The sequence below is a fragment of the Amyelois transitella genome, chromosome 24, assembly GCF_032362555.1.
Source record: "Amyelois transitella isolate CPQ chromosome 24, ilAmyTran1.1, whole genome shotgun sequence".
NCBI classification, from domain to species: domain Eukaryota; kingdom Metazoa; phylum Arthropoda; class Insecta; order Lepidoptera; family Pyralidae; genus Amyelois; species Amyelois transitella.
Genome location: NC_083527.1, coordinates 1333708 through 1349128, shown reverse-complemented (window position 1 = coordinate 1349128; position 15421 = coordinate 1333708). Strand labels below are relative to the sequence as shown.

The 15421-nt window shown below is 36.7% G+C and overlaps 1 protein-coding gene across 1 annotated transcript in view; it reads left to right on the top strand.

Annotated features, from left to right (window-relative positions):
• LOC106137104 (orexin/Hypocretin receptor type 1) overlaps positions 1-14928 on the top strand; it is a 95143-nt gene extending 80215 nt beyond the window's left edge. The window contains exons 3-8 of the mRNA XM_060951197.1: positions 3131-3278; positions 4597-4738; positions 7056-7180; positions 8289-8445; positions 10267-10379; positions 13753-14928. Coding sequence (XP_060807180.1) covers positions 3131-3278; positions 4597-4738; positions 7056-7180; positions 8289-8445; positions 10267-10379; positions 13753-14093 — 1026 coding nt within the window. The 3' untranslated portion in view covers positions 14094-14928. The remainder of the gene's footprint in view (positions 1-3130; positions 3279-4596; positions 4739-7055; positions 7181-8288; positions 8446-10266; positions 10380-13752) is intronic.
• The last annotated feature ends 493 nt before the right edge of the window (positions 14929-15421 follow it).

Genomic DNA, 15421 nt, shown 5'->3' with positions numbered 1-15421 from the left:
ATTAAAAAGTGCAAGGATTTGGCATGTCTTTTCCTAAGACAAGATATCTCATAATTCCCACAAGAAAGGGAGTATTGTGGAGTATGTTTTCGGAATAAACATTTCACTGTCTTCAACCACAATATAGTGATGAACGATTCGCAAAGCCAATTTCTTAACGAAATCGAAAAACCAATTAAACGTTAATTAATAGCTAAAGTAGTTAATTTTGCTGACTTAAGAGGATATATCATATTTTATTTTATATTATTTGTATTATATTTGACGGCCTCTGTGGCGCAGGGGTAATACTCGTACGCTTGTCTGTAACACCGAAAGAAAGTCCCGGGTTCGAATCCCGGCCAAGGCATGATGGGAAAAGAACTTTTTCTCATTGGCCTAGGGCTTGGATATTTATCTATATAAGTATTATACTTATTATAAAATATTTTAGTTTCTCGCAACACAAGTCTCGAACTTACTTCGAGGCTAACTCAATCTGTGTAATTATTCCCTTACTTTATATCGAATCATTTTTACATTAAAACACATCTTTAAACTACTTAATGAAACAAAACCATTCAAATCGCAAATCCCTTGTCATATTGTCGATGAAAAATTGATCGAATTGACAACAGAAAGTTTTTACACGCTCAAAGTACTTAAAAGATTTCGTGGCCTAATTTCCTGAGGTAAAAACCAGCCAGTCACTTTCTACTAACTTCAGGCAAAAAGTTTCTGGCCTTTCGACTAACTTCAGACAAAAAATGCTTCGTTTGGACTTTAATTTCTGACAGACAAATAAACACACATTTCAATTTGTAAAACATATTAGTTAACTTATAAATTAGTTTGGATTTGGAGTCAGAGACATTAATTTTAACAAATGTTGTTACGATATAATAGTGATATTAGAGATAATAATAATTGTTATGTATAATTAGTATGTTACATCTTTTAAAAATGAGTGATTGATTTATAATAACATAATGGTTATCCCCATAGTGTCCACATATAATATCGTCTTTTTTCCTTACGGATTAGACAAAACGAAAAGTCTCGAAAGCGCCATGTTATCTTTTTCGCTACCAGACCAGTATGGAACCTTGCACTGTGTAAAATTGTAAATGTGCGCCTATTCCCTTAGTCACCTTTTACGACATCAATGAGAAATAGTCTTATTTTTCCGAGAACACGGCACATACCTATAAGACCTTCTCAATATACATCTCTTAAAAAATCTTCCTATTTTTTCCGACGTGTATCCTCAGAATATAGGATTCCTTTGTCCCTAGTAAGAAGTCAGAAATATACTTGGCATTCCATCTTAACGTCGTCCTCTAAATCAGTGGGACAATTAATTGGGCCGAAGCAATCCAATAAATCAAAGTAATTTGGAGGTGATCCGGTGTCACTTTAAAATTTAATGGGACGAGGTTAAAGTTTAAACTCAATAATTTTATAGGCAGTAGTTGAGCGAGCGAGAGTAGCGAGAGAGATGTACTAATCAACTTGGGGCGAAAATACATATGTATGTTTGTAACGCGATAACTTTCAAACCGTTGGTCCAATCGTGAAGAAATTTTTCTCTGGCAATAAAGTTTGTGGGGCATTAAAATCGTTAAAGGATTTTTCATTCAAAAATCCCCGCGATCAACTAGTTCTGTTGTATGCAATAGATTCTAGAAAACATACCAAAATAATTAAGGGAACCCGAAGCGAAATTAATTACTAGGTAATTTTGGACATCTCTTAGTGCTTTTCTAGACCCAGCGGTTTGAACTGTATTTTAAGACTACTGGTACACATTTCAATGACGAGAGTCATCATCACTTTCGTGGCAATAGTCTTATTTAAGTCTTACCCTCTCTAGAAAGGTACTCGTATGATTTTTCCCTCGCCGCACTGTTTAGCAATAAAAGTAATGCACATAACTAAAAAATTATTAATGGCCACGGTAGAACTTAAACCTACTAGCGCGGCCACCCCGTGACTAAAACTAAATGGATGATAAGTAACATGTCATCTAAATACGCGACACCAACAACAACAGCGAACCCAAAACAGACGCCTACATAAACGTGTTCACAATTATTCCGTCCCATTTGCCTGTCCCGAATAACTTCGCCCCATAAACCTTTCGCAGATCTGAAGCTAATTGTCTACGTAATTATTCATAGGTATTAATATCTCAGTTGTTGAAATTCGAGCGGTTAAGTTATCATAACGAAACATTCCCAAACTTAGTCCGAGGTATACTGGCACACCTCAGTATGATATGATAATGGAGCTGTTCAAATTGACGAGGATACAGAAATAGGAAACAATGTTTGATGCGATACGGTTTGGGTTACCAAGCAAAGATCAGACTGGTGTCGCTTGGTGATCCACCTAATCCAGGATAGTGGTCTTAAGACCACAGAGTGGTGAAGATGTCGCCAGTATTAACGAAGATACAAACTTATATGCAAACACTCACACTTGTGAAAGCGTTATGTCTCTTAAACTCTAAATTATTGAAAACAAAAATACTAGAAAGACAACCGAGTATGTATATAAAATGAATCTACTACCACAAGTTACTTAGTCGTAGCTCGGTCTGCTCAGTCCTTGCAATTTTTCCCTATAATACAATTACAAGCGCTGGCAGCTGAATAAAGTTCATACAACTTTCTTCGTTGTTTTACCTTCTGCAGATTCCGAAAGCCAAAATGCTAACAATGCAATGTTCTGTATGGTACGTTAAATTAATGACATTCAAAATTTATACGGCAGATCAAAATTTTCTTTCTCGTATTTAATTGGGGTGTTCCTAATAAGGCTATTTACTTTTACACCATTAACTTGAAAATAAGGGCACACACATACATATCATCACGTCTATATCTCTTGCGGGATAGATAGAGCCAAAAGTTTTAACAAGACCAGAAGCCGCTTTCAGCTGTATGGTTTAATGATAGAATTTAAATTCAATAGTAACAGTTTGCTAACCTACCGCATGCAAGAATCTCAAGTTTAGTTATCTAAATATTTTTTACGAAAGTTGCTTTTTTTCTGGTAACATGAGGTTACTTAGAAATCAGTTCAATAGTTTCTATACCTACTTCGATTGTTCGTTCTAAATGATTGATTTCTATCTCCATTGTTCCAGTCCGTGTCAGTGACAGTGTCAGTGCTAACCCTCACGTTCATCTCGGTGGACCGCTGGTACGCGATCTGCTTCCCGCTCAAGTTCAAGTCCACCACGGGCCGCGCCAAGACCGCCATACTCATCATATGGCTACTTTCACTGCTTTTTAGTAAGTATTTACAATTATTTATTAAGTAACAAAAAAAACAGGTTGTCGCCTCGACCCAAATATTCCCTTATCTTAGACACCAAATCTTTGCACTACGCACATTTTTGAAAGTTCTATGAAATCGATTTGATACAAAATTGAGTTGGTCATGCGATTATTCTTGCTTTCAAATTAATTCCAGTACAAAAGCTGGCTCCGAAAAGGTTTCATTTAAAACTAATCGATACCTTTCATCTGGGCTAGAGCTTTTACAAACGCGTAGGAGCTTTTTGCACTAAAGTCGTTAGCTTATGGCCGTCGAAGCCAGCTGTGGCCAGAGCTTTGATTAGAAAAAGTTGTTCATGTTATTTTACACATTTTAAAGCTTCATATGTAAGGGGTCAGGTCAAGAGTACCCGAAACCGCCGAGCTTGCATGAAGAGTTATGAATGTGGATGAAGCGAAGGAAGTACTCGTATGCAGAGATCGTGGCAAGTGGAAAGAGGTATTCTCTGCCTACCCCTCCGGGAAAGAGGCGTGATTTTATGTGTGTATGTGTAAAGCTTCATTACATTCTATTAGTATTTTGCTAAACTTCATTTTGAGCACAATTTTATTCGCGAAAATTGACTTCTTAATTTTATCATCATCTTGCAATGCTCACATTTTTCTATGCAGTTCAAGAGCTGTGAAATAAAACCCAGAATTTTGATGAAATTGAAAACTTTATGATGAATGATTTCTTAATTTATTAATTTGGGACACCAACAGTGTTTTACATACTACATTCAATAACAGGGACTTAGGGGATCTTTTTTTATGAAAACACAAATTACAGGTATACAGTTACATATGTAAGGTTCTTAATTAAAATTTGTGATTGTAATCCCATTACATGTACAATAGATTCAGCATCTTATATTTAAAAGACTATCGTGAATGATGGTGTTGATTACCGTTGATGATGACCTTACTTGCGATGGGCTAGCAACCTGTCCCTATTTGAATCTCAATTCCATCATTAAGCCATGCAGCTGAACGTGGCCTTTCGGTCTTTGCGAGACTGTTCGCTATATTTACCCCGTAAGGTTTAAAAGACATGATTATTATGTATGTTTGTCACTTTGAGACACTATACTAGAATTCACTCGCGACTCCGCCCGCAAAATAACTTAAAATCGCATGGATATCCGTTCGCGTCGGAATTTCGGGAAATTCACTTTTAGTGCACCCCTAGAACACATAAATAAACATAGTCTCCTTTTCGTCTTTTCAAGAATGTTTAGCTCAGTCTATCCCAAAGATGTGCATACCTTTAACAAACTTCTCTTCTATACAGATATACCAGAATTCGTGATGCTGCAAGTACAAAGGAAGATCCAGCTGCGTTTCAACGTGCAATATTTCATGCAGTGTGCGTCCACGTGGTCAGACGATAGTGACCTCAAATGGCATATAATAAAGGCTATATTCCTTTACACGTGAGTATTTCTATCCATTCATATTGCATTCACTAATAGTTTGGAAGAAATTGTAGCGGGAGTGAGAGCCGAGTGGTTCCCGGCACCAATACAAAAAAGAATAGGACCACTCCATCTCTTTTCTATGGATTTAGTAAAAAGCGACTAAGGGATAGGCTTACATACTTGGGATACTTTTTTAGGCGATGGGCTAGCAACCTGTCACTTTTTGAATCTCAATTCTATCTAAAAGCCAAATAGCTGAACGTGGCCATTCAGTCATTTCAAGACTGTTGGCTCTGATGTGTACTCGTATGTATGTATTGTAGCGGGAGCGATGATTCGGCTCGACCGCCACAAAAGACGATCTTCCGCCAGGCTAGGTGTTATGCCTGGGGAACCGCGCGACAGACGATGTTGAGTCAGAGGATTATGTTCCAAACCATGAAATGTTTCATATCTCCGCTCATAATCTGTCATTGATCAGCGCGTCGTGTTTTTCAACACACGCAAACAATCTGATATACACTGTTAAGATGAACGATTTAAAAAAAGGGTTATTCGAATCTCACCGCATTCGTCTACCCATGATTTTTTTTTCTAATTATATTATAATAGCTGTAGCCCGCGACTTCGTACGCGTCAAAGAATATTTCATAATTATTCTAAGTTGTATGCTACAAAAGGTGTTATTTTTTTATTTTAAGAAAGTAGTCAAAAATCGTAATAAAAAAATTGCAAAGCGCCATCTTTTGACTACGATTGATAACTTCACGCTGAAATTCACACTACGCCCGCCGCGCGCGGTGATTGTCTGTTCTTCCCCCTGATTACATCTTCATCACCTCTGGAGAGGAGTCCGGGGCACACCTTTGACCATGGATCCTGGATTGGATAAGTTCGGATTGAAAATAGTCACTGGTACATTGCCGCGGTGGGATTCGAACCTGTGCCTTTATATTTAGTGCCGTGTGGTTCCCGGCACCAATACAAAAAAGAATAGGACCACTCAACCTCTTTCCCATGGATGTCGTAAAAGGCGACTGAAGGATAGGCTTACAAACTTGGGATTCTTTTTTAGGCGATGGGCTAGAAACCTGTAACTATTTGAATCTCAATTCTATCATTAAGCCAAATAGCTGAACGTGGCCATTCAGTCTTTTCAAGACTGTTGGCTCTGTCTACCCCGCAAGGGATATAGACGTGACCATATGGTTGTATGTATGCCTTTTTGCGCAACCGCGTATCGACCAGGCACCTTACCGTTTCGACCACCGACGTTCAAACCTTAAAATTGGTAGTTACCCCTAATTCTGGGTAAACTCCCGATACACCCCCGCTTATCTCCAACGCCTACAATTATTTACACTTGTTTCTTTTTATCGCACGAAAAATTGGGAAGAATTTGCATAAGAAAGTTCTTTCATATTTCTTATACAGAACATATTTTACCCACTTATAAAAAAAACATTATACCCACTTTTTACTATGCGTGTACAAAAAATAAGGAGACTTTGTCTCATGTAACATATTTTCGTGCCGAAAGCAATTTATCTTAAAAATTTGAGTATAGAATAGAATAGATTTATTTTCAAAATTGGATACAAGGTATCACTTATTGACGTCACATCACTTAAATCTAATTATAACTACTACCTACCGCTTCCAAAGCGCATGTGTAGAAGAAGCGGCGGAACAAACTACACTGCAGCACTGAGTATGTATTTCTTACTCTGTGAGACAATTATAGTCTTCAATCAACTTGGGGTTCAATGGAACACTCTTCATAAGATTGTAAGGTCATGTTCAACTGAACGGCCTAATTTACATACATACATATGGTCACGTCTATATCCCTTGCGGGGTAGACAGAACCAACAGTCTTGAATAAACTGAATGGCCACGTTCAGCTATTTGGCTTAATGATAGAATTGAGATTCAAATAGTGATATAGGTCGCTAGCCCATCGCCTAAAAAAGAATACTTACCAAGTTTGTAAGACTAATTCATGAAATTAAAATTCAAATCCTGACAGATTGCAAGCCCATCGCCTAAAAGAAGAAACCCACGTTTGTTTACCTATCCCTTACATACATATAATTCCGCTTGTATCCCTTGCGGGGTAGACAGAGCCAACAGTCTTGAGAAAACTGAACGGCCACTTTCAACCTTATGACTAAGTAATAGAATTAAAATTCAAATAGTAACTATCCCTATTCCTTATTCGACTTTTATGACATCCATCGGAGAGCAATGAAGCGGTCCTATTCTTAAGTGTCGGGAACCACACGGCACTCACGCATAATAAAAACAATTAAACAATTCCTCATTTTACCAGGTTCCCACTTCTTCTGATGATGATAGCATACTGCCAAATCGTGAGGGTCCTCTGGAGGTCTGACAACATTCCTGGACACACGGAATCACATAAACTGTGCGCTACGCCTACTGGACAGAACAATTGTAAGTATTCTTCTTGTTATTTCTGTATTTTACCACCAAAGTGAAAGGAATTAGAAAAGGAATAGGCTTACAAACTTGGAATTCTTCTTTTAGGCGATCGGCTAGCAACCTGTCACTATTTGAATCTCAATTCTATCATTAAACCAAACAGCTGAACGTGGCCTATCAGTCTTTTCAAGACTGTTGGCTCTGTCTACCCCGCAAGGGATATAGAAGTGACCATATGTATGTATGTACCAAACAGCATAAACATAAACCATTTACAGAGTGAGATTAGAAATATTTGTGTTCAGTTGTGCCGTGTGGTTCCCGGCACATATAGAGAAAAGAATTTGAGCACTTCATCTCTTTGCCATGGATGTTGTAAAAGGCGACTGAGGGAAAGGTATATGAACTTGGGATTCTTCGTGTAGGCGATCGGCTAGCAACCTGTCACTATTTGAATCTCAATTCTATCAATAAGCCAAACAGTTGATCGACTGATAGACATCAGTCTTCTGTCACTATTTCAATCTCAATTCGACTATATAGCCATACAGTTGTACGTGGTCTTTTGTCTTTTCGATATTGTTGGCTCTGTCTACCCCGAAAGGGATAAAGACGTGATTATATGTAGGTATGTATGTAGATTGTCAATAAAATCTTATTAACGGTTCACTATTCAGCCGTTTCATGTCGTTTTATGCAATTAACGCGTGCACGTTATTGATTGTTAAGACTGATGCAATTTGCAAGTCAATATAGAGGTGATGAAATGAGAAATTCGAGGAACATACATATAATCACGTCTATATCCCTTGCGGGATAGACAGAGCCAACAATCTCGAAAAGACTGAAAGGCTACGTTCAGCTATTTGGCCTTAAGATAGAATTGAGATTCAAATAGTAACAGGTTGCTAGCCCATCGCCTAAAAGAAGAATTCCAAGTTTATAAGCCTTCCCCTCAGTCGCCATTAACGACATCCATGGGAGCGAGATGGAGTGTTCCTATACTTTTTCTATTGGTGCCGGGAACCAAACGGCACGGAATAGTTATGTACACGTGATTATATGTATGTTATATGTATGTATGTATGTTAGGTATATGTATGTATGTATGTTATCCCAGGGTTAGCCGTTAACCGTCGGACCACTCCATCAATCCACGCGAACGCTTCCACCGAGGGTCAGTTGCGTTCAAGAAGGAAAGCCGCCAAGATGCTGGTGGCTGTCGTCGCTATGTTTGCTGTATGCTACTTCCCAGTTCATCTGCTGTCGGTCCTGAGGTCAGTCATGTTTGGGGAAAATGCTGCAGTGTAGTTTGTTTAGCTGCTTATTCTACACGTGCGCTTTTGAAGCGGTAGTAGTTTATGTTTAGATTTGAGTGATGTGACGTCAATAAGTGATACCTTGTATCCGATTTCGAAAATACATCTATTCTATTGTTTGTTTGAACGCGCTAATCTCAGGAACTGATGGTTCGAATTGAAAAATTATTTTTGTGTTGAATAGACCTTTAATCGAGGAAGGCTTTAGGATATATAACATCACGCTGCAAACAGTCTTGAAAAGACTGAATGGTCACATTAAGCTTTTTGGCTCAATGATAGAATTGAGATTTAAATAGGGACAGGTTGCTAGCCCATCGCCTAAAAAAGAATCCCAAGTTTGTAAGCCTATCCCTTAGTCGCCTTTTACGACGTCCTATTCTTTTTTTGCATTAGTGCCGAGAATCAAACAGCACTTGTTTCTCTTAAAATTATTTGTATGGATTAAAAATGACAAAGAGTAAGTTCAAGCACTCAAATTCATTTTTCATGATGCGGTGCATTTCAGAATGCATTCCCTAATGAACTGCCACATCGCTCAAATATGTTGCACAAGTTTTACCGCAAATGTTTTCTTCAATCTTGAAATATGAAATTGAAATGAATAATTATTTTAGAATAGGATCATTTAATACATATGTACATACCTTGTGAGGTAGACAGAGCCAACAATCTTGCATAGACGGAAAGGCCTATCAGTCTTTTTAAGACTGTTGGCCCTGTCTACCCCGCAAGGGATAAAGACGTGATTATATGTACGTATGTATGTAGAATTAACATCTTGAATTTATTACATGAATTCTATGTTAATATTTTGACACAATCATAATTCTATAACAAATTCTACATCAAAAGCAGGTTAATTACATACTTACATATAATCACGTCCACATCGCTTGTGGGGTAGACAGAGCCAACAGTCTTATAAAGACCGATAGGCCACGTTCAGCTATTTGGCTTTAAGATACTCGTAGAATTAAGATCCAAATAGTGACAGGTTGCCAGCCCATTGCATCGCCTAAAAGAGGAATCCCAAGTTTATAAGCCTATCCCTTAGTCGCCTTTTACGACATCGGTGGGAAAGAGATGGAGTGGTCCTATTCTTTTTTTTAATGGTGCCGGGAACCACACGGCACATCAGGTTAATTATACTATACTAAACTAGGATAGTTTATCCAACTCACGAGATAAACTAAATCCATTTTGCCTGACAATGGCACCTTGTTAGCTCCAATGCCAGTAATATTATGCGCCAGGAACTTAGTGCATAATTGGAAATGCTAAGGTTATATTACAGGACTAGAGGCCGCCCGCGACTTCGTCCGCGTGGAATCAATACAGCGGAAACTCCGGGATAAAAAGTAACCTATATGTTATTCTGGGTCTTCAGCTACGTACATACCAAATTTCATAGTAATCGGTTCAGTAGTTTTTGCGTGAAAGGGTAACAAACATCCATATGTTTGTCAGGATGTCAGTCCATACTGATATCCTGACATACTCACAAACTTTCGTAGTATTAGTAGTTTTTAAACATATGGATGTTTGTTACTCTTTCTCGCAGGCGACTAAGGGATAGGCTTACAAACTTGGGATTCTTCTTTTAGACGATGGGCTAGCAACCTGTCACTGTTTGAATCTCAATTCTGTCATTAAGCCAACATCTGAACGTGGCCTATCAGTCTTTTGGAGACTGTCGGCTCTGTCTACCCCCGGAAGGGATATAGACGTGACCATATGTATGTACTGTATTTATTGATAATTCTCCCTTGTGAACAGAGTGGCGTACGACGTTCAACAAAGCGATGTGATGACCTGCATCGCTCTCATCTCCCACGTGATGTGCTACGCCAACTCGGCCGTCAATCCGCTCATCTACAACTTCATGAGTGGTATGTTCTACATTTACAAAATTTTCTTTTTAATTATTATTTATCTTACTTTAGTGCCGTGTGGTTCCCGGCAGTGCCGTGTGGTTCCCGGCACCAATACATAAAAGAATGGGACCACTCCATCTCTTGCCCATGGATATCGTAAATGGCGACTAAGGGATAGGCTTACAAACTTGGGATTCTTTTTAGGCGATGGGCTGGCAACCTGTCACTGTTTGAGTCTCAATTCTATCGTTGAGCCAAGTAGCTGAGCGTGGCCTTCAGTCTTTTCATGACTGTTGGCTCTGTCTACCCCGCAAGGGATATAGACGTGACCGTATGTATGTATGTAGAAAATTATCTTTTTAATTATTATTTATCTTACTTGTTGCATCTTGAATTGTAATCTTCTCAATGTTATCATCAATAGAGACTTTATTATCAATTTTTTTTTAGTAAGTAAGTAAATGAATGCTTTATTGTTCACTAAAGGTGTACATTACAAATAAAAACAGTACTTATTGTGACTTGAGCTAAATTAAATCTGCTTTAATATCATTATTCCAGAAGATATTTGTTTCTGTGTGTATTTTATATTTTTTTTAAATAAATAAATGCGCTTTCGGCATGATCGTGTTCCGTATAATATATATCTTTAATTATTTCAACAAAAATATGTAAGAAATTAAAATACTTAATACACTTGAATATTAAAATATATTTTGCGTCGGCACGAAGTCTTGGGATCCGTGATTCCAATCTTTGTCCCTCATTGTTTAGTTAACAAGTGAATAATATTATTTTATTTTCTTAAACTTCATTAATTAAAGTGAGTTCTTTCGCAATTTTCACTTCTTTTCCTGTTATTTTATTACAGGACTTAATTAATTTTGTTATTCTCATAATGCTTACTCATTAATTGTGTATCAATGTTTTCTTCTTATTTCTATTTCATCGTCATTTAAATTAATTTATTAAGAATCGCTTATAATGAATGATTGTATCAATTTAAAATTTGTTTAACTAGGAAATTTAATCAAAATTTTAATGAACAAAGAATAAAAAAACATACATACATATACATATAGTCACGTCTATATCTCTTGCGGGGAAGACAGAACCAACAGTCTTGAAAAGACTGAATGGCCACGTTCAGCTATTTGGCTTAATGAAAGAATTGAGATTCAAAAGTTGCTAGCCCATCGCCTAAAAAAGAATCCCGAGTTTGTAACCCTATTCCTAAGTCGCCTTTTACAACATCCATGGGAAAGAGATCCTATTGAAGTGGTCCTATTCTTTTTTGTATTGGTGCCGGGAACCACACGGCAAAATAAAAAAAAACCTTTGCCCATTACTCTTTCGTAATTAACCCAATCTGTGGATGAAGTCGTTATTGTTTCATTTATTTGTTTTTTTTTTTTAATTTTGTAAATGATATTTGATCACTAATTTATCTTCAGTTGCTTTCTTAAATTTCTCTTACCATTTTTTGTCTTCCGGCTTTTTTACCGATATTTTTCTATTATCATCATCTTATGTATAAAATTCTCGTGTCACAATGTTCGTTCCCGTACTCCTCCGAAACGGCTTGACCGATTCTCATGAAATTTTGTGAGCATACTGAGTAGGTCTGAGAATCGGCCAACATCTATTTTTGATACCCCTTAGTGATAAGGGTTGTCCCTACCTACCCTAAACATTATTTTTTCAACTAGAAATAACTTAAAAAACATTTATAGGTAGTTGCTACACACAACACATAGTCACGACATTTATTACAACTCGTATTAACTGAAGCGTAATTACGAAGAATGAAAGTTATTTTTTTAATCGTTCTCAACCTCAACAGCTACCAAGTTGTTAAAAGCCTCTGACAGGTAGAATTTTACATTATAACGGTCGTATAAAACCACACGCGATGCAACCAATTTCAGACTTTTATTGGCAGTAAAACATCAAAGTAACAAAAGTTTCAGTTTTATAATTTTTATTTCAGTTTTACGCGTTCTATTGTTTGATGTTTTCATACCACCTTAATTAGTTTTTAATTAAATTTAATAAAAGTAATTGTATTGTTTATTAAATTTTTATCAGTTTCAACGTTTACTATATTGATTAATGTTTATAAAATTTTAATTTAAAAGTAATTTTATTGTTTATTAAATTTGAATCAGTTTCAACGTAGAATTATTTCCTTGTACTTAATTAAAAAAATAATGTGTCATTTCATATTTTGCATGTATTTGTCTATCTCTTTATATTTGCTTGGTGTTTTAAGAAAAAAAAAATGCGTCACCACTATATTTTGCTTACAGGATTCCCTGGGTTTTCAGGTCAGTCAGTTAGTGAGTTAATAGCTGTCGCATTAAGGTACTGCTGCACAGTATTTGTTGAGAAATATTCTTATATATTTTTTTATTTTAAATAAAATTAAAGTAAACAAAATATTTATAAAAAATATGTTTTTTTATTATTTTTTTTATAAATCACAAATCTTTATAAAAACTAATAAGAAAAAGATATACACAACATATTTTATTTCATAAAAGTGTTTAGAAATTAATTTATGAATATCAACGTTTGTGTTGTATTAATTTTATAAAAATCGTTAATAATATATCAAGTGTAATTTAAAGGTTTTGAAACTGAAATATTTTTGTTTTCATTATTTTTTATGATCTCATTCTATAAACACATTAAAAACAAATAGTTTAAAATGGTGAGGGGATAATCAATACCTAGTATTTAATTGTTTTTGAAATAGGTTCTTAAATGCAGCACTTAAAATGTATATTAATTTATTTTTATATGTGTAGCGGTACCAACTGAATTTGATTTTTGTAGATTATTTCTTATTATGTTTAATCAATTTCACTTCACCTTTAATGCTACGTACACAAATAATACTTTAAGTAATACTGCACATTGACACATTTCAACGTAACACTTTATAAAATTAATTAGCAGCTTCTTATAATTAACCATGTATCAGCGCTTGTAATGATGTTATTTAAAAAACATACAATAAGCTAACAAGTTTGAATGTTAGAAGCTACCTTGCGTTCAGTGTATTCCTGTCATAAGATAGTGTATGTATTTATTATTATCCCAAAGTTGACGGCCTCTGTGGCGCAGCGGTATTACGCTTGTCTGTGACACCGGGGGTCCCGGGTTCAAATCCCGGCCAGGGCATGACGAGAAACGAACTTTTTCTGATTGGCCTGGGTCTTGAATGTTTTTCTATATAAGTATTTATTATAAAATATAGTATCGTTGAGTTAGTATCTCGTAACACAAGTCTCGAACTTACTTCGAGGCTAACTCGATCAGTGTAATTTGTCCCGTATATATTTTATTCATTTAAAGTTTTCAACAATTCTTCTCATTGTTACAGGAAAGTTCCGACGGGAGTTCCACAGGTCTTACTTCAAATGCTTCTGCTGTTGTCTCTCTTCCCCCACCACCGATCAGAACGGGACGTCCTTCGCTCCCATTGGCAGTTCCAGAGCCGGCACAACAAGGACCATAGTCAGGCGAAACGACTCCTGCGCAAGCTATCGCCTAACGCACCTATCGCCGTCGAACCACAACAGCATACATCGAGACTACATTCGAAATTCGAACACGTCTTTCATTGAAAATTTAAACGGTAATAGGCGGCCGAAAATTCGTGATGACTCCATCAGCGAGTCCGCAACTAGATTCACTTTGACCTCAGAAGTGGTTAGAGATTGACAGTTGGGTAAAAATTTTCTCGTGCGCTACAACGACGGCAGGAAAGACGGCATTGAAAACTATATAGCTCGAAGCACAAACAGTATTGATTGTAAACCTTATTACGATTGCTTTAAAGGCGCCGGTCCGAGTGGATGTGAATCAAAACGTGGATGTGATCTTGACGAAAGATACAGCGACACGTACGCCGATTACAGAGAAGAGGAATGTAAGGACGTATACGATGAAACTAAAAACGGGTTTAAATTTAAGTTCAATCGTAGCTTAAACAGCTGTCAGATCAAGAATAAAAGGAAGGTCAATACAGTGTATTAAAAGATATTGTGTACATACATATGGTCACGTCTATATCCCTTGCGGGGTAGACAGAGCCAACAGTCTTGAAAAAACTGAATGGCCACGTTCAACTATTTGGTTTAATGATAGAATTGAGATTTAAATAGTGACAGGTTGCTAGCCTATCGCCTAAAAAGGATCCCTAGTTTGTAAACTTATCCCTTAGTCGCCTTTTACGACATCCACGGGAAAGAGATGGAGTGGTCCTATTCTTTTTCGTATTGGTGCCGGGAACCACACGGCACTATAACAAATATATTGTGTGTGTTTGTCCTAATATTGTATATAAATGCACAACAAAATATAATTTGATAGTATAAACTGAGTGATTTGCAGTAATCTAATTAATTTTTAAGAATTTAGTCATAAGGGAACATTTATCTCTCTCATCTTTGCGTGTTCCCAGTTGCATCCTCTGCTGTTGGATTTTGGAACCCTGGGTTCGCTTCCTAATATTTTACATTTTCTCGATTTCAGCAACGTCATTTACGAGTCTTATGTAAATTAATCACTGACGACTTCAAGCCAGATCATCTGTCGGTCTGTCCATTTAATTTACCAAAAATCTCTAGAAATGTTTACTCCCAATATATAAATATAATACGGGACAAATGACACAGATCGAGTAAGCAATTGGAGTAATTCCCGAAGTAAGATCTAGACTTGTGTTACGAGATACTAACTCAACACATTTTTAAAATATTTATAACGGATAAACATCCAAGACCCAGGCCCATCAGAAAAGTTTGTTTCATCCTTCTCCATTCTTCCATTTTGCCTTGGATGATCCGGGGATTTGAACCCGGGACCTGCTGTATCACTGTCAAACGCACTATAAGGGCAGACAATATACAATACAATACAATACAAATTATCTTTATTGCCCATAAAAAAATACAAACGTAGTAAAAACATACATTATGAACATGTTGAGCAAAGGCGGACTTATCGCTAAGCAATCTCTTCCAGCCAACCTTTGGGTAGTGAAAGGT